Source organism: Mastomys coucha, unplaced genomic scaffold (assembly GCF_008632895.1).
Source record: "Mastomys coucha isolate ucsf_1 unplaced genomic scaffold, UCSF_Mcou_1 pScaffold14, whole genome shotgun sequence".
NCBI classification, from domain to species: domain Eukaryota; kingdom Metazoa; phylum Chordata; class Mammalia; order Rodentia; family Muridae; genus Mastomys; species Mastomys coucha.
Genome location: NW_022196896.1, coordinates 104,636,073 through 104,656,297, shown reverse-complemented (window position 1 = coordinate 104,656,297; position 20,225 = coordinate 104,636,073). Strand labels below are relative to the sequence as shown.

Sequence of the window (20,225 nt, the reverse complement as noted above, 5' to 3'; positions counted from 1 at the left end):
CACCATAGAAAACATTGACACAACAGTCAAAGAAAACGCAAAAAGCAAAAAGCTCCTAACCCAAAACACCCAGGAAATCCAGGACACAATGAAAAGACCAAACCTAAGGATAATAGGTATAGAAGAGAGTGAAGATGCCCAACGTAATGGGCCAGTAAATATCTTCAACAAAATTATAGAAGAAAAGTTCTCTAACCTAAAAGAAGAGATACCCATGAACATACAAGAAGCCTATAAGAATTCCAAATAGACTGGACCAGAAAAGAAATTCCTCCCATCACATAATAATAAAAACACCAAATACACTAAACAAAGAAAGAATTTTAAAAGCAGTAGAGGAAAAAGGTCAAGTAACATATAAAGGCAAGCCTATCAGAATTAAAAATGTACACAATATCTTTCCACAAGTCCAGCTCTACAAAGGATAATATATGGAAAACACCAACATAAGGAGCAAAACTACACCCTAGAAGAAGCAAGAAAGTAATCTTTCAACAAACCCACACAAACCTAATTCCACCTCTTACAACAAAAACAACAGGAAGTTAGAAAAAACAACAACAGGAAGTGACAATTACTTTTTCTTAATATCTTAATATGAAAATTAATATTACCAACATATCCTAATTGATCAAAATCCAAAAATATGAGGAATTAGAAATTTGTTGACTGTCATCCAATGGTCTCTCTAATTTGGTAATTGGAGAAATAGGTCCAATATATTGTACAATCCATATACACTGCCTTAACTTTTTTTTTCTCCAAATAAGAAGGGGTTTCCAAGAATAGCAAGTGGGGACGGCTTGGATGCATGTCAGTTCGGTTATTCTGCTTAGAGGCAATCTTCTTTGGCCATTTGGGGAAACATTTTCAGTTTGTAAAGTGGGTAGAGTTTCAAAGTAGAACCCATTTTCAGACATCTATTTCCTGGAAGCTATAAACATCCTTTCCAAGTTCTTTGCTGACTTGGGCCTAAAAAAGATTTGGCAGAGAAAGGGCAGCTCACTTTAGGACCTGAGATTTAGTGTGGTTTTATTTGTATGCTGTTGGTATTCTGGTTTTTTCTGTCTCTCAATACAAAGCAATACAAAACCAACATGTGTTAACATCGGTAAACAAACCAATGGTAGCCATAATGGAGGATTATGAAATGCATTAATTAAAAGTGGCATTTGAGAATGGATGACTCCGCTGTCTCTAGATATCTTCTGCAGTGGAGATTGTCTACATGACTGTCATACACAATGAAGCATATCAACACTCATCGAAAGCTTCTGTACTAATCATAATCCATATGTTGTCACCAAGAACCTCCACATGATATTAAAGTACTTTTACAACATCTTCAAGATAGGCCTGACCATCATCCATGCTTCTCTTGAGGATTTGTTAGCTTAGATGTTAGCCAGGTCCCTAAAACACAATCCCAATCCAGAAGACCAACATCAAGCCTGCCCACTCCATCCGACTTTTTTTCCAACAGCTAAATCTTCTTACTTTATTGTTTTCTAAACTCTTAAATGTTCCGTGAAACACACTACTAAGTCACGTGCAGTCAATGAGACCAGGATCATGATGAAACCATAAACTCGGAGAAGAGAAGACACTTATCAAAAAGCAACATTGGTTAGCTTGTAAAGTCGTTTATAAGGCTTGGCTCATGAGAAGGTGCTGGGAAAGACCTCATAAAAAGTAGGGAGGGCTTGAAATGAAGCAACTAATTGAAAATATCCAAGTTCAGGCAAATTCCCTTGAGGAAACCACTTATGTAATGTGATTTATGGGGTTCTGGGAAAGGTCAAAAATACCAAAAATGCTACCTACCCTCATCTGCCTCACACAGCCCTTAAATTCACCCATTTTTCATTCTTCCCTCAGTCTTCACATTTATTGAAATTTTAAAATATTACCACTACGGCCACATTAACCTGAGTTGTATATAAAGTCACATGCCATCAGACAGCTGTATATAAAGTCACATGCCACCAGACAGGCTAGTTGCATTCAGCAAGACTCCGTGAGAGGAAACGCATGGATAGTGAGGAGATAAAGAGTGATTAAGGCAGGTCTGAAGGCCACTTAAGTACCTTTCATACTTAAGGCAGAGGAAAAAGTAAAGCAAGTCAAGAAGGATAGAGAAGAAAAGTAAACTAATACCTGACACATAGCTACTATCAATCATGCTGTAGATGCTAATGGATTTCACATTTATTCTCTTATCTCATATTCAGAATCACCAACGAGTTGCATATTGCAGTTGCCAGGTTTTCTAGCCTATAAAACTACGGGCTTTGGGCGGGACTAACAAATTTGAGAGACTTAGCAAACTGTAAAATAGAAATGTAGCCCCATAGCTCTTCATCTCAGAGCCTAGCCATGATTGTGTAGTCTAAGACAATTTCGTTCCTAAAAGGTCCTCATTTTCTGAACTCTCTAAAGTTTCCAGCACAGTGCCTTGCTCTTTACTATACCGATTCTTAGGAAAACGAGATAGAGAAACCAGGGACTGGAAAGATGCCTCAATAGTTAAGAGTACTGGCTGCTCGTACAGAGAATAGAGTTTAGTTTCTACAACCTACATAGTGGCTCATAACTGTCTGTAACCAAGACAAGGGATCAGAAGCCCACTTCTGACCTCCTCAAGCAATAGGTATACACTGGGGACAAAGGTATACAGGCAGGCAAATCATTCACACAGATAAAATAAAAATTAACCAATCTTTCATAATAAAAAATGGGATAGATAAGCCAAAAGCCAAAGTTGTCTCCTTTATAGTTTTACTTTAAAGCAGTGGTTTTTAAATTCTGCTTTTCACCGTGTAAACTTATTAAGCACAAATCCAGTCTACTCACAGTGGTGGCCACAATGGCCACTGGCAGAGCCACATGACTACCAAGTAAAAGATTCGAAGCCACTGCAGAAAAGATGTGAGCAAACATAGAAAAGATGTGAGCAAACATGACACATGTGAGAATATACTAATGGCCCAGAACTGTTCAGCATCTCCAGCAGCAGGAAGATACACGTTGAAACATCACTGCAGAATCACTCTGCACTACTGCGTAGATGAGCTTGACACCCATGCTAGATTAATACAGTCAACAGCGGACATTCTTAAGCATGGTAAGAAGCATGCAGTATGGCTAGAAACATATCAAAATATAATTTTACATTTTCATATGAGATGGAAGAAGATTACAATATGACCTAGTATTATTATTATTATTATTCTAGGTAGTTACCAATGAGAAACGAATATTTCCATCAAGACTTGTACATCAACACCTTTATCAGCTTAATCATAAATGCCCCAAACTACATAGATCCCAAATGAACAAGTGAATGTATAAATAAACTCTAAAGTTCCACAAATAAGATCTTAATAGGCAATGAACATGAAACAGTAACTGATTTACTCAACAATAACGATGAATTTTGGAAACATACTGCTTAGGAAAAGAAGTAAGACTGCATGAGAGTACAACTACAGATGTGAGAGTTCAGGAAAGAAATATGTAATCCACTGAGGTTACAATCAAGTCAGTGATACAGTAAGGATTGGGACATGGTATGAAAAGAGACCTCAGAGGGTACTGAGCTTCATGGCAATGATGGAGCTCTCTATCTTCATTAACAGTTGATTTGGAGTAGAAGTTTGTCAAAACCCAAAAAACATTCCCACAAGATGTGTGCCATGTACCTCTACAGGGTCACAGTTGGATTTCAGGGGCCTTTTTCCTATTCAGCACTTTATCTCTTCTAGCCTCTAACTCAACTCTGTTCTCCTCTAAAGCCCCATGAAGGATAGCAACCCCATCTGTCCTGCAAACTTTGAGCCGACTTCATTACAAAAATACCCCAGGACTGGTGCCAGAGCTAATGAGTATCTTAGACCACTTGGAAGTAGAAAGGATATTTTTGGCTGTGGGTAATTGAACTTCACTTCGAATTAGAATCTGAGCTGTTATTTTCTCTGTACTGGATCCAAATCACTCAAATTCCTGAAATTTGTCCATAGTTGCTCTCTACCTGATGCCAAAATGTCCTGATGAAAAGTGAAATATTAAGCCAGCTTTGTGTGTTCTTTATCCTAAAATCTAAAGGCTCGGCTCTTTGGCAGGCCAGATGAACAGTCTATTGATGCTCTCACTGTGGACTGGGAAGCCTCAGAACCATGCAGATGTGCTTGTCTGCAGATGGTGTGATTCTACACATAAGAGACCCTGAAGACTCCACTGGAAAGCTTTTAAAACTCATAAGCAAAATGGCAGGATACAAAATTAACACACAAAAATCCAGTGGCTTTTCTATAAACCAATGACAAACATACCAAGGAAGATAACAGAGGAGCAACCCCATTTACAATTACCTCAACAGAATAAAATATGTTGGAACAAGCCTAAGCAAGGAAGTGAAGGAATTCTACAATGAGAAATTTAAAACACTAAGAGAGAAATTGAAGAAGACACAAGATGATAGAAAGATCCCCCATGCACACAGTTTGGAGGAGTCAATGCTCTGAAAATGTGCTATAACCCAGTTTATATTCTAAATGCAATCTCCATCAAAAGTCTTAAAATTCATTTGGAATTACAAAAGACCCTGAATAGTGAAAGAAATTCCAAGAAAAGAAAAAACATAAGGTTGACCTGATACCTGAGTTTAAGCTATCTATATATTGCATAGCCATGGTAACAGAAACAGCTTCGTTTTGGCATAGAACCAGACAGAAAGATCAATGGAACACAGGAAGTGACCCAGATACAAACCTACACAGCTACTGATTCTTGACAAAGATACCAAAAAATATTCAGGGTGAAAAGATTGCCTTTTTACCAAATAATGCTGAGGGAAATGGATAGCCACAAATAAGAAAATGAAAGTGGATCCTTATCTCTCACCTTTCACATACACACAAAAAAATAATATAATCACCTCAAATGAATCAGAAACATTAAAATTAGCCCTAAACTCTAACATTGCTAGAGGAAAATGAAATCAAGTTATACAAATAAGTAAAGATTTTCATGAAATGTGACCAAGAGTCAACATGTCATGGGACATCATGAAAAAAGAAAAACATCTGCACTGCAAAGGAAACAGTTAATTACATGAAGAGGCAGCCTTCAGAGTAGAGGGAAATCTTTGCCGACTATGTATCTTGCAGAGGATTAACATCTAGACTATACAAAGAACTCAAAAAAAAAAAAAAAAAAAAAAAAAAAAAAAAAAAAAAAACCCTTAAGCGACCCGATAAAGATAAATGGGCTAAGAAACTGGGCAGAAAGTACTCAAAAGAGAAAATAAAAATGGACAATAAATATTGTTCAATATGTTAATGGGACCTGCCTCAGTTACAGTTTCATTGCTGTGAAGAGACATCATGACCATGGCAACTCTTATCAAGGAAAACATTCCACTGGGACTGGCTTACAGTTTCAAAGGTTTAGTCCATTATCATCAAGGCAAGAAGCATGGAAGTATGCAGGCAGACATGGTGCTGGAGGAGCTGAGAGTTCTACATTTTAATCCACAGGCAGCAGGAAATTTTGTTTCACACTAGATGTAGCTTGAGCATATATGAGACCTCAAAGCCCACCTCCATAATGATGACACACTTCTTCCAAAATAGCCACACCTACTTCAACAAGGCTATACCTCCTAATACTGCCACTTCCTATGGGCCAAGCATTCAAGCACATGAGTCTATGGGGTCCTTTCCTATTGAAACCACCAAGGACCATTGTCCCAGTTTGCTTTCCATTGTTGTGATCAAAAGCAACTTAAGGAGGAAAGGGTTTATTTCATTATGCATTTCTAGGTAAATTTCTAGGTTAACAGTCTGGGCAGGAACTCAAGCAGAGCAGGAACCTGGAGGCAGGAACTGAGGTGGTGGCGATAGAGAAATGCAATTTATTGGCTTGCTCCCTATAGTTTATTCAGTTTGCTTTCTTACACTACCCAGAACCACATACCCAGAGGTGGCTCTACTCACAATGGACTTGTCCCTCCTGATCTGTCATTAATCAAGAAAATGTCCCACAGGCTTTCTTACAGATCAATCTGGTGGGTGCATTTTCTCAATGAGGTTCTCCTTTTCCCCTCAATGACTTAGATGTGTATCAGGTTACCCCATGAGCACACACATCCTGAGCATCACAGAAATGCACGTCAAATGACTCTGAGATGCTACCTCACCCCAACCAGAATGGCGGTCATCAAGATCAACAGATGCTAGGGAAAATGCTGGGACGGGGGGAATGGCACACACCATTTGTGTGAGTGTAATGTGGCATAAACCCTTTGCAAAGTCATTCTGGAGGCTTTGGAAAAACTGGAACTCGCAAATAACAGAGATGTGCCACTCCAGGGCTCTCCACCCTCTCATGGGGACTCTCGCATATATGTTTTCTCTCGCAATAACAAGGAAATGGAATCTGACTGGATGCCCATCAACAAATGAATGGATAATGAAAATGTAGCCTACCCAACACCCCAAATTCAGCTAGAATAAGCCAGATCAGTCACTGCTCCTTTCCCACAATGGCAGTTAGGGTTACCTTATCAGAAGTTGGGGGATTTAAGAACAGGTGGTAAAAATAAGCTAAATAATTAGGGTAAAAAAAACCCCAAAGAAAAAGTAATCAATTTCTTTCTGAACTAAAATTCAAAAGAAAAAAAAAGTTCTTAGTCCTAGGCAGTAAAAGTTGAGTGTCCCAAGGTATGTTGCTCTTTTGGCAAAAGAGAACACTAACGTCAACCCCAACAAGGTAACATTATTCCTGGCATACAATGGGAATATTGTCATACAATGAAATTTAAAAGCAATTATAAATATCTGTGGTTGTTGTATTGACATTCATTGAACACAGTACCGAAGGTTGGGTGTTCTGCATTTGCAATGCCTAGGATTAGAAGCACTTCAGGTTGCTTTTCTTTTCTTCTCGTTTTGTTTTTAGAATATTTCAAAAATATGTACACACACACATATGTATGTGTGTATGATTATATGTGTGATACACATAATATACAATGAAATAATTGATTAGACCCAAGTCTAAGTACAAATTAGGGTATGTTTTGTGTATATGTTCGATTTAACTTTCTATAGTGTTTGTTCTGTACCTGCATTATGGCTGTCACCTATCTCATGAGGTCAACTTGTCACATAAGGCACTCAAAAGATCTTGGATATTAGAAAATTGAAGATTCTAAAATTAAAGATGTTTATATGATAGCATCCGTCATTTTAATCTTTTCTACAGGAAAACACTTTTCTGAGGGTTATAGGTATGTTAACCTTGGTGTCAGTGAAAGGTTCTGATCTATATTTATTGTTATATATACATATATGTATATGTATATGTATGTATATATATATGTGTATATATATATATATATATATATATATAAAACCTGATTTTTATATTTGAAAGACCATTTTTTATATCTACTCCAGCCATGCCTAAGTGGAAAACAACTCATTTTAGATAAAGCAGTCAGATCTTCCCTAGCACTTGTTTTCAAATTTCATACCCCATAGCCCATCATGTTTTTCCATTTTAAAGAATCCGACTTTGAAAACTGAAAACACTCTTAGCTGTCGGATTTCTCAAATGACATTTTGATTAAAAGTTTAGTGGACTCATAGTGCGAGGCTCCATTCCTTGCACTGAGAACATGCACTTAAGAACTCCCAAGGAATGCTTACAACGCTTTTATAAGGAGCAAGTGTTCCCAAACTTGAGTCCCACATATTTCCTCTGTCTGTCACTGGGGAACTGGAAGAGATGGGTGGATAAGGCAGGATACAGGCCTAAGACAGTGAAATCAGATCAGGAGACTAAATTAGAAATTCCCATAAAAATAAAGAGGAAAAGGCAATCTGGTATTTCCATGAAAGGCTGAAATTCGATTGAATTTGCTCAATGATGAGTGCCTTGGCAAATAAAATAAGTGTGCTGGCTGTATGGTGGTTTGGTTTGGTTTGGTTTGGTTTGGTTTGGGCTGGGTTGGGTTTTGTTTTGTTTTGTTTTGTTCTTCCATTTTTTTAAATAAAAGTTTCTAAACAGTTTGAAGGTGTCATCTCATGCTCCTTGTTAACTACTTAGTAGTTTCTGTCCTAAAAAAAAGAGGTTTTGTTTCCCTGAGTTAACTGAAGGATTTTGAAAGATGGTCAGGTTTGTCGTGAAGGCTAAACCGAATATTTATGAGATTAATGAGCAAGTGAATTAAAATCACCTGCCTGCCTCCCTTGCCTGAAGAGTTCCTATTTCTACTCTGTATACTGCAGGCAGGGACTGCTGTGTAGGAAGAAACAACTACCAAACCCCCTCCTGGGCTCCCTAAGGCTCCATTTGAAACACTCACATGGGTAGGTCACAGCCACAGAGGTCCCCTCTTGTCTCCTCACACAGTTCCTCTGCTTGTGGACCTGTGAGAACCTGCTGGCCTGTCTCTGCCACCTTATTTATCTCACCACAGGGCTCCACCCCAGAGGACCATAGCCTCAGGCTCACCTCCCTTTGTTTCCAGTATAAATGTAAAGATATGACTCTCACCTCCAAAGAGATAAAAGACAGTTTGTTCTGAGCCAAGTAGAGCACCCATGGCCCAGAGAAACAGGTTTAGGTTACCCCAAATTCCCGTGTTTTGATGTGGTAACAGTTTCATGAGGTTTTTATAGTAAGAGAAAATAGAAAGTAATAAATTTTTAGATACTTTTTTTTAGATATATTTGTGGAGAGAGATCTATAGATAAGTTCAAACAAAACTAAAGAAATGTCTATTATAGGCCTCAGACATTATCTGAGGACATTCTCCACTCCTATACAACTTAAGATCCCCTCCCTAGGAGAGGCCCTTGGCCCTGTGAAGGTTCTGTGCCCCAGTGTAGGGGAATGCCAGGGCCAATAAGTGGGAGAGGGTGGGGTGGTGAGCATGGGGAGGGGGGAGGCAACAGGGGTTTGTTCTTGTTGCTTTTGTTTGTTTGTTTGTTTGTTGGAGGAGAAATTGGGAAAGGAGAAATCATATGACATGTAAATAAAGAAAATAGCTAATAAAAAAATCAAAAAAAGAAAAAAAAGAAATCCCCTCTCTAGGAAATGGTCCCACCCATAGTGGGTGGGTATGGGTCTTCCCACTTCAATGAAGGGAATCAAGACAGTGCCTTACAAGCATGTCCATGGGCCAACTTGATTTATAGATCCTTCAAGTACTCCTACTAATGCATTTTTATTATTATGAAGACTCACAAAGAAGTGACTATGAATCCCACAACATCAGCTATTCTATCAGAAAATCCAAATTATTCCAAAATTGATTTTAAGGTAATTTAGGTATAATGATATATATATATCATTATACATATATAATATATACATATATATCATTATAATCGATTATCAATACCCAGAAATTAAGCATAATCAGATTTGATGATATATTGACTTCATTGGGACATTTCTATATATTTAAAACATGCCACTATAAAAAAAATACTTATACTCAATTAATTTGCTATCACAATAGATTAAATTCCTAGAAAAAGTTCAAGACATCTAATGTCTATAGGAGCCCTGCAGCCCTTCCCTCACAAGCACCTTCTTCAGCTCTCTCAGCCTTCTCCCTGGGTATCTTCCATGGAGAGCCGCTGCAGGCATCAGTCTCTATAGAAACACACATAGGAAGAAACTAAGACATCACATGCTCCAAATGAGTAAAAGTGGGTCTGCTATCTGAACTAGATAGCAATGAGTGGCAAGTGAATGAAGAACGGATCTCTGAGTGGTTTTGACTCTTTGAATTAGCCACACTAGACTTTGCTTTTCATAAGTCAACTTTCCAAAACAACTTAGCCAAAACGGTTACAACCCATCCCTTCATACAGGTACGTCCTTTGTACCGTCTATCCCCACGACTCCAAGAAGCCCTGTGTGTACCGATTACCTGTGAGTGACCAGGCCAGAGTTCTCTCTGCATCCCTCCATGGCTGAACATGTCTTCTTTCTAAAAAATCTCTACTTATTTGGTGCCTGGGCATGCTGCCATCCTGTTCAACTTCTAACTGCTCCTGCTTTTCCTCTCCTTCCTTTGGCAACCCCCAAGAGCTAGCTAGTCCCTGAAGGACAGCACTTTGCCCTCTCTTCCCCTCTGTTCCCACTCACCCCTGGCTATTTCAGCCATGTGTGAGGTTTCACGTGCCTTGATTTCCACCCACAACTCCCAAACCTCCTCTGCCTCTCCCTCCAGCTTCTAGCAAGAAAATTTCCCATACTTGTTTTCCAAAAGCCTTCTGGATGTCATGTCAACACCTCCAATGCAAAACTCCTACCACAATAAATCCCCTGCCCCACTTCCTTCCTGACATGACATGGTCTCCTTCTTGATTAAATTCAGTTGTCACTGAAACTAAGTTATGAGGTGGGGTCCTTATGGGGTAGTCAAGGGGATATCTCCTTTATAGACTAAGGTCAATATCTCAGGAATGATACTCAAAAATGGGGTGTTTTGATTACAACTCTGCTCATGTCTTGTTGCCTAGTAACACCTTCTACACAGCAAGAAGGTACATACCAGATGCCAGTACCTTGATCATAAACTCCCCAGCCTCTAGAACTATAAGAAATCTATTTCCATTTCCTTAGAAATGATGGTACCCCATTACAGCAGCACCAAGTGGATGGAGGTGCCCAATAGTTTTGTTTTCTGAGCTTCTCAATAATGCCAAATCAAATCCCTACTATCATCTTTCATTCCACCTCCTTTCTTCTCTAAAATCCAAGTGGCTCCTCAATCTCATTGTTTCAACCCCTCCATCTTTTCCCCTTCTCAGTCTCTGTGGACCTTTCCAGCACATTCCAGGCACTCCTCCGCTCCTCCCCGTGGACTCCTGATTTATCTGCCTTCCTCAATTCATCGTGCAGAAAGAAACATTTGCAAAAGAGACTGGGTTTTTATCATTATGCACTCATTGTCTAGTACGATTCTTCCCAGGGCAAAAGAGATAACATGAGGGATAACTTACTGCTTCTACGTCAGGGCTATGCCTATAATAGAATGATTAGTGCTGTGCCTGCTGGCTCCTGCAGCATCTGAAACCTCACTCCAGGCCTGAACCTCCAGTGCTTGTTTTCAAAGGTCATCTCATACCTGAAAGTGTTCTGCCCAGAGAGAAGCAAGAGCATATGACCCTCCATGCCTCTGAAGCCAAGAAGAAATGGACAGAAATAAAACCGAAAGCCAAAACCCAGTAAACAATCATGTTGAGCCCTGTCTGAGTACTTCCCACCTATTATCAGCATGTCTGCCTTTAGTGGGGCTCCCAGTGAAATCGCTTTGCGTTGCTTTAAAGATTATCTTTCCCTCTGACCACTCAAATCATCACATGACAGACCTGCCGTTAGGGTTTATCCAGAACAAACCCATTCACAGAAAGGATTGTAGGAGGAGCAGATGGGGATGGCATCAGGGACAGTAGTACATCTTGGCTCAGCTCAAGGTTAAAAGGAAAGAACACCCCTGGCTATCTTTGGTCTTCACTGAACCTTGGAGACACCATAAGGCTATGAACCAAGTGTCAGGAGGACTGAGTTATAGCCCACATCACTTCCTTCTCCTTCTGTGACTTTGAGCAGGTCACCTGACTTTCATATAAGCCTTGATTCTCCTCATTTAATGTAGGGGTTGTGTTAGATGACCAGGAAGGCACCTCCTAACATGGCACCTATCCAGTATGCTCAAACTCTGCATGAATCAGGTAGAAGTTATAATGCTACTCAAACCCCCAAAACCTCTCAGCTTGTATAATAACACAGATCTCTCCAGAAGAAGTGTCTTCTGTGTGCGCACGCTCCTACAGCCTGCCACAGGCTCCTCCCACTACCTATTTTTCATGTGAAACACGCAATCTCATGAGTAATGGACAAGTGAATGGGTGGCTAAAAGAATCACACATTGGCTTTTCAATGACTATCTTCAGGAATGGCAAGACATTTCTGCTCTTCCTATTCTCCAGAAGCCCTGGTAGGAGGAAGGAGGGATGGGAGAAGAGGTGGAAAGAAGAATCTTTATGAGCTCAGAAGAGGGGGAAAATTGAATGCTGGCAAATTCTCATAATATCTGCATGGATATTAGTTGACTCTCCAGCAGTGAGAAAAACACTTAATTTTTCCAAATGCTTTATGCATAACTATGCATTATACATAGTGCTGACACTTTTTTGAGGGTAGAGAAAATGCTACCATATTCATTTTACCAGTGAGAAAGTGTGTTCAGAGATGCTGACCAACATATGCAAGGCCACAAGCCACCTAACGTCTAGGACATGACTAGATTCTGTTTCCCTTGCTCTCTGCTTCCCACTAACTAAAAGAATTCCAGGTTTTCCCATCAGAAGACCTGAATGTACCCTTCATTACACTGACAAGCATAGGATCTGCTTGGGTCTTGTCCATTTGACCAAAAGCGAACTTGGGGGAGAAAGGGTTTATTTTATTTATCTTATAGTTTGTAGTCCATCATCCAGAAAAGTCAGTGTAGAAACTCAAGGCAGGATCCTGGGGACAGGAGCTAATGCAAAGACCATGCAGGAGCGTGGCTTAAGGGTTAGTCTTTGGGGCTTGTTCAGCTTACTTTATTACAGCATGCAAGATTACCAGACCAAGAGCAGCGGCATCCTCCACAGTGACCTGAGCCCACTCGCATTATCAACTAAGAAAATGCACCACAGGCTTACCCAGAGGTCAATCCGGTGGTGGCATCTTCTCTGTTGAGCTTCTCCCTTCTCAAAGGACTTTAGCCTGGGTCAAGTTAACATAAAACTAGCCACACCAGGCTCTTATGTGAGATGGCACAGTAGTTAAAGACGCCTGCTCCAGAACCTAGGCATTTGAGTGTGATCTTGGATGCCCATACAGTGGAAGGAAAGAATGACTCCAAAGGATGTACACACATACACACACACACACACACACACACACACACACACAAACTGAATGAATAAATGAATAAATAAATAAATAAATAAATAAATAAATAAATAAATAATAAATACAGACCTACCTCACAGTTTCCTTGGGAAATTGAAGCACACAATGCCTACCACAGAGCAGTACATTCATCCTGCATTTAACTAACACCTAAGCAGATGAGCAGATTGTTCAAAGACATAAACTATATGTTTTATTTTACACCCTAGAGCCAGAGCCCTCTACATATAGAAATTCCCTTTCCATTTTATAAATTAACCAAAAGCAAAGCTGGTTACATTAGAACTCATCCACCCAGAAACTTGGACTTCTTTGGTGTCCAGACAGGAGTTCCAAATTTTCGCAGCACCAGGTATGTTGCCTGGAACTGCACAGAAGCCCAAAGCTTTTGTTTCTTGTGGGGGATGACAAGAAGCAAGAAGAGGGAGGAGGAGAAAGGGAAGGAAGAAAAACAGAACTAGTAAAGATTGAACATTAGCTGAAAATCAAAGAGAGGAATAGAAGCGTGGTTATTAGTGTAAGAATCATTTGGTGGTGTTTCTTAGCAAAATAAGAAAATAAATACTTAGGATGAGAGAATAAGATCTCAGCCCCAAACTGCAAGGAGTTGTGGATACTGCAAGAGAGGCCTGGAGAGTGGAGGAAGACAGGGGAACACAGCCCCTACCCCCTTTCTCTGACCATGACCTGCAATGGGAGGACTCGAGTTCATCTGTGGAGGCAAAGGCCACGTTTCGACTTCAAAAAGCAGCTAGAATGATCCAGCACCAGTGGGCCACAGGCTCCTTCAGTCAAGTGACCTTGGCTGCTAGTTTCCATGGTAACGGTGCACATCCCAAACTGTTCCTTCCTGTGTGGGAGGCAACATTTCAGAGAGAGGGGAAAGGCAGGATTTAACACTGGTTTTTCTCTCTTCTGACCCTTCTCCTCTGGCAAACTGTGTCCTCCTTCTGAGTATTGCAGTCTCCTGAGAAAAGTATCCCCAGAAGAGGATGTTTCTGTGACACTATTTGCAGATGCGTGCCCAGGACGAAGTTTAAAGGAAGATGGAAGCTGTGTTGGCTTTGGTTTCACACGGTGCTGGGTGTTGCTCAGCAGCTCACTACTCCTTTCATGATCAGCGTCCCAACGTGCAGGACCAATGTGTTGTCTTCATGTGGAAAGACAGAAGTCGGAGAGGTTGGAGCGCTTCCCCAGTGCTCCAGAGCATGCATTAGCAGAGTTAGGCTAGGAAGCAACAGGACAAAGCTAGGCATCTACCAGCCTCGACACATGGTAGTCCAGCCCTCGCCCGAGCCGCTGCCCCCTACCTCCCTGCGGCTGGTTGAATGTCGGTCCCAGTCCTAGCCTCTGCCGCCACGCTATATCCTGCAGTTTTCTTCAGCAGCTTTTGTTCTATTCTTTAGGATACAGAACCAAAGTATACTACGTTTAAAAATGGAGTTTAAGTTGCGTTATAAGATCAATATTCTGCTCATGCTCCAACATCTCGGGTTAGAGTAGCATTTTACAGGATGAGAAGTAGTCATTCTTCAGTTGAACCTTGGATGAGCAGGTCTTACCACAAACTCCAAATGCATTCTGGGGTCCATTTTCCAACCAGGATCTCAAGCCAAAAGCACTCAACCCTTGGCTCAACTTCAGCCCTTCCCGGTAATTCTGATCCCATGATTCCGTCGCTGAAAGCAATCTCTTCCCCTGCAGGATCCCTGTGTGGCTCTGACGTACAAAGGTGTAATTAGAACAGCATGGAGCCAGCAGGACGATCCATTTACCTCATCCTGCACCCTTCACGTGCTTTTGAAATATGTTTCTAATATCTGAGGTGCACAGGGCCAAATTCCCTTCGCAGTCTTTCACATGCATGAGTAAATCCACATAGACTAAACCCCTTGGGCCCTAGGTTCTGCTTAGAAGTTCTATTTTTTTTTTCTTTTAAAGAAAACAAATATTCCATTAAAACGACACAGTGTACTCTGCATATTTTTAGGACAATTAGAGTTTAGAATTCCCTCTTCTTCTTCCGCCCATGGCAACCAAAAGGTTTTCTTAACTCTTTCCTTACCAAGAACGACAAGAACAAGAATGACAACCAAGAAGCTGGAGTAAAGGATTTCCCCTTCTTTATTATAAACTTTCTGTGTTGTTTGTCAGTGTTAATGGCTGGTAAATCAAGGTCCTTGCTATATTATTCCAGAAGGTTCCAGGCTCCCCTGCTCCATCACTAAGTCTATCCTTTTTAGGTAACTGTTTGCAAACCTATGGAAACATTTACTTGAAATAGAAGGGGGGGAAGGGAGCTCACAAGAAACAGACACACATAAAAGCAAGAGGTTTTTTTTCTCCCTTGTCTGCTTGGTTTGAAAATGGATCACAGGTTTTGGCCATTTAGTGCTTCTGACTGTGCAAATAAACTTATAAAGGAGAGGCTGCCCAGGCTCCCAGCCTGCCCATGTTTCAGCCTTTAAAACAGAGACACAGCAAGAAGTCTAAGAGAGAGAGAGACCTAGAAGTTATTCTTAGAAGGTGGTGGCTGAAACAGAACTCCAGCTGTGGACTTTTGATTGTGTTCATAAAGTCTGTTCTGTTGTTCACATGACACCACCCTGCCCATTAAGCCTGGACTGCCGGGGCCACACATGTGGATGATGTTTGCCAAGTCAGCGTGCAAATCAAATGTTTTCTTGCAACCAAATTTGGAGAGACATCTTAGCGGCACCGGCCAAACCTCTCACATTCAAGTCCAAAAGCTCCCAGGCCTTTGCAGAAGAAGGTGATGTAAGACCATCCTCAGCTTGTTTTCCAATCTCAACAAAGTGGATCAAAGGATGGAAAAGACACTACACACTCACCCTATAGTGAAAGATGTGACTATGTGGAAGTCTGACCCCGGATACGAGTAGAATCCAGTAATAGCTTGCAACAGCTTAGAAAATAGAGATCGAACAAATGTTGAAGGATCAAAGAAGTGTGGTTTCTCAGCAAAAAATGTGTTTATTTAAATTAAAAAATATCGTGAAAATTACAAACCATTAAATACAACAGACAATTGTCTACAACTCCAATGTATTGGAAGGAAGTATATACATCACTTTGTAACAGGCGCAGACAGACTTGCACCAAACCAAGATTAAGCAATGGAAAATGTGACAACGCACATGTCTGTCGCAGTAAAGTTTCAGAATTCAAGTGATTCCAGGCAAGAGGCCAAACTGAACTTGGCTTCTTTCAACTTAAACGGCCCCCTTTGGAGTTGATCCACACACTGAATCTTAAAGTGAACAGAGGGCCCCTTTCCGCCTCCAACATAAATTACCTCTCTATCTCTGTGTCAAAACTGATTGAAAAACCAGCTCCTTATACTGTTAACCCCTCATGGGGACATTAGTAACTGCTCTGTCTCCAATCCAGGGAGAGTTCGGATAAATAAAAATTAAGAAGGTTTTGCACTAGAGGCAAACTTGACCTTCCAGGGGGAATTTCTGCTTCCTCCGGGCTTCAAGGGGCACAAGAGCCTGCCACACAGCTCTGGGGTAGCTCCCTTTAGATATCTCTCTTCCTCGGCTGGGCGTGCTAACATCCTCCCATCCTCAGAACTCTGCAGAGGAAACTATGCTGCCTGCTTCTTCAGTCCCATCCTGGGAAAGCTACAGTAAGCATGGCTGATGATCAGCCTCGAATTCCCCAGTTACACATATCCAAAGTCTCCAACTGTGCCTTTAAGTCAACACATCTTTCTCCAGACTAAGCGGCCAAAGGGGAAATACTTGCCTCAAACTTCCTCACACCAGGCTGTGCAGGATTTATCACACAGTACAAAGTCTAAAGATGTCCTCCCAGCCCCCTGGGGCTGCACAGCCTCAGGAGCCTCATGAAGGCAACGAGTCTTAGGATGACATGGCAAGGACCTCATAGTAAATGAGCGGCAAGGCTCAGACCAGGAAGCACAGTGCTTGAACCCCCAGCTCTGTACGATCCCACCGAAGTATGCCCTTCCAGGGTTCAGCTACGTGACAAAACCCCATATTATGAGGCCCACATGTGTCCTCTCTGGCCTCAGAAAACTAGGCTGGGAAAAAAGAGCTATAGCAGAGCTGTCAATGATATGGCCTTGTATAACCCCACCATTACCCAATCTGTAAAGGTCAGGGAGGATCACCGTGAACAGCCATCCCTGAATGCAGGCTTGGTTATGAGGAAGCTCACTGGCAAAGAAAGCCTTGCTCGCCTACAATGCTATACAGAGTTCAAGCTCACAGGTGAGACAAAAGCTCAGACGAGTTCATAGCTTATACTCCGGCTAATTCGGACATATGTACGAATTACCTTCTCTCTTTGTATTGTGCAAACAACCTGGGTTCTGTCTTCAGCTTTCTCTCCCCCATCCCCAATCGAAATATTTAACTGTCTGTGACCCAACGCCACAGGCACACATCAGAGATACTTACACCAATCACATCTAGAAGAACAAAGGTCTAGGAAAATTAGCAAATCAAAACTAGTCCTTCAGCCTGCCTTGGGCAGTTGTCAGCCCTGGGCACAGACAGATGTTGCCGAAGGTACCCAGGGCCTCCAGTGAAAAAAACAACACGTTATCCAGCCAGATGCTGAACAGAGACCCCCATCACCCAGGCCCCAGAGTAAGTGGCCGTGCTGTATGTCTCTGGGACTTTTTCAGTGATGAATCCCAAACCACAGGAAACCTCGAGGACTCCAGCTGAGCCTTGCCACTCCCTTCCCCATCTGGGGGCTTGCCCTCAGTCTGTTCAGGGCGGCAGCTGCAGAGCAAAAGTGAAACCAGGCACTTGGCAAATGTCTTTCCCCTGTCAAGTGTAGCTTATGGTGCTACCTCCAGAGGCCTGGGGGGGTGCTAGGAATTCTGATGGATGTTTTCTGACGATCCTTCACTGCTCTCATTGAGAGGCGTCTCGGAGGTCTCTTCAAGCTCATCATCAGCCCCCTCCTCCTGAATGGTGAGGTGCACATCAGGAGAGGAGGACTCGGAGCTCACACTGTCCCCTTCCATAGAGCAAAGTGTGCAGGACAGTGCAGGTGCCACACTCTCCTGCAGCATATTCAGCATCATGGGCACCTGCCCTGCCCTGAAGCCGGACATCATAGGTAGCGGCTTCATAGCCTCCCCCCACAGCCTCTCCTCATCTTTGTACAGCAGCAGGAGGCTGGACTTCTTCTCCTGCCTCTTGGATTTCATGTAGCCCAGCATAATTCCAATCAAGAAAATGCCATAGAAGGACATAACAACCAAAATATAGAAGTATTCATTGCCGTTACCACTGCTGTTACTAGGCACATGGGACTCGAGGGGGTTGCTGGAGGCTGCAGCGCTGGGGTATGTGCTGTTCAGAGACTCCATCCTCAGCATTGAATTGCTGAACACACAGCCGGGATCTGGAGAGAAAGCCACACGTTAGACCGTCCACCTGGATCCACAGGACAGGCAGAAGGCAAGCACATGGCTCGTGAAATTGCAATAGACCAAAATAGGTGATTAAGAACAGGAATGAGAGAAAGAGCCGAATGGAAGGCATCTCGCCAAGCAGTTAACAAGTTAGCTCAGAGAGCTTGGAGCAAGGAAGAGAAATTAAAGGAGGGAAAGGAGGAAAAATGAGAAAAACGCTCACCAGATAGAAAAATCGGTGATAGGCAGACAGACAGATGATAGATAGATAGATAGATAGATAGATAGATAGATAGATAGATAGATAGGGTAGCTAGATTATACACTTTAGTTACATTTCAGAAAATAACCATGCATTAGCTCTATACTTTAAACATTATATATCATATAAGGATTCATGAGGGGAAAAAAAACATCTTAAAATTTGAAAGGCATGCTTTAGCTGGCAGGGCAGAAGCAAATTTTACATTTTGTTTCAAAAGCTTCAACTTTCAAAGCAGAGTTTCTTCATAAAACAAACAAACAAAACAAAACAAAAGGGAAACCAAGAAAACTTTCTCTATTAATAGAACTATCCCCCCTTGCATGGCTCCGTGGAGAAGGAGTCTCGCTAACTTACCAAAGGCTGTCAGTTTGTCCCAAGTATGGTCCTCCTAAACGGCTGGATCTGAGGATGTTTCTCCTCTGTGTCAGCCTCAGCCCTCTGACAGCCCCGCTGCTGTCCTTCGGATATATAGTCAAGAAATGCATCGTCACGTGTTCCGGGAGGAAAATTTACAACAGAGGTTGACTGTGGCGGGGCAAGCAGCGGACTCAAAGCGCTGCACTTCAACTCCCTGAACTTTGCAGCTGTGAAGAGAAAAGGAGGGGGGAGTAGAAGCTCCCTGTCCTGACTGCCCCAGCTCCGAGCAAGAGGCTTTACCAAGAGGCCAAAATCAACTTGTGAAAAGGGGAGCAAAAAAGGGGGGGCTGCATTTGAACTGATACCCCAAAGTCCACTCTCCCTGACAAGGAGTTGAGGTTTCATTTCCCTCATGGGAAGTAACTGATTGATATGTTACCAATAGGTTTTCATGAGGAATCCAAACCTGCCACTAGAATGAAAGACAGTGGGAAGCAAAGGTAGGATTTCTAGTCAAGAGACAATTGCTTCCGTTTTAAGTTCTTCCACTAATTGAGTGCATTTGATAAACCGCCCCTTAGCCTTCCCAGGCCTCATAGTATTGCTGCAGTGTGCTGGTGAGAGCTATTGAGAGAAGGTTTCGCTCCATTCTACCTCACATGGCAGTGCCTCTGAAGCACTGCACAAGAGTGTCACACATCTCTGTGGATCTCAGGCAGGTCACGGGAGAAGCAGGTGTTCTCTCAGCAAGCCACCAAGCAAGGTTCAAAACAGGCTGCTACGCATAACATGAGAAGAATCACCAAGAACTTGCTCGATGGAATGTTTACTCTAAAGGGCTGTCATTCTAATACAAGGAGAGTGGTGGGGAGCTTTCACCTCCAGGAGCCTCTGATGGAGGAGCTGCAGCAGGGCTGGCATGCATAACAACTTGAAAGGCACAATCTTTGGTGGGTCTACTGTCATTGAGCCGAAGCTATGGAGGAGCATGCAAACCTTCCCTCTGACTGTCTACAGCACATATGGTCCAGATGCTAGAACTGTCACTGTGAGTCTGGCTTTGTGCCTGATGGGAATTCTGACAGGCATCCTGGGAAAAGAGTTAGACCAGGAGTCCACGGCACTGGACTACACACCAGATGCTTTGGTGTACGCCCACCCCATAAATCTCCAGCCAGCACTGAAGGATCGTCT

The 20,225-nt window shown here is 42.1% G+C and overlaps 1 protein-coding gene across 1 annotated transcript; it reads right to left on the bottom strand.

Moving 5' to 3' along the window:
- Positions 1–15,959: 15,959 nt before the first annotated feature.
- Positions 15,960–19,144, bottom strand: Kcne4 (potassium voltage-gated channel subfamily E regulatory subunit 4). Its single transcript, XM_031368131.1, has 2 exons — positions 19,029–19,144; positions 15,960–18,399 (listed from the first exon to the last, which is right to left on the bottom strand). The coding sequence occupies exon 2, from the start codon at positions 18,371–18,373 to the stop codon at positions 17,861–17,863; it is 513 nt and encodes a 170-aa protein (XP_031223991.1). The 5' UTR covers positions 18,374–18,399; positions 19,029–19,144; the 3' UTR covers positions 15,960–17,860.
- Between the last annotated feature and the right edge of the window lie 1,081 nt (positions 19,145–20,225).

What these genes read in the sequence shown, in the direction of transcription:
- Kcne4 (XM_031368131.1), bottom strand. Translation starts at nt 18,373, where the DNA reads ATGCTGAGGATGGAGTCTCTGAACAGCACATACCCCAGCGCTGCAGCC.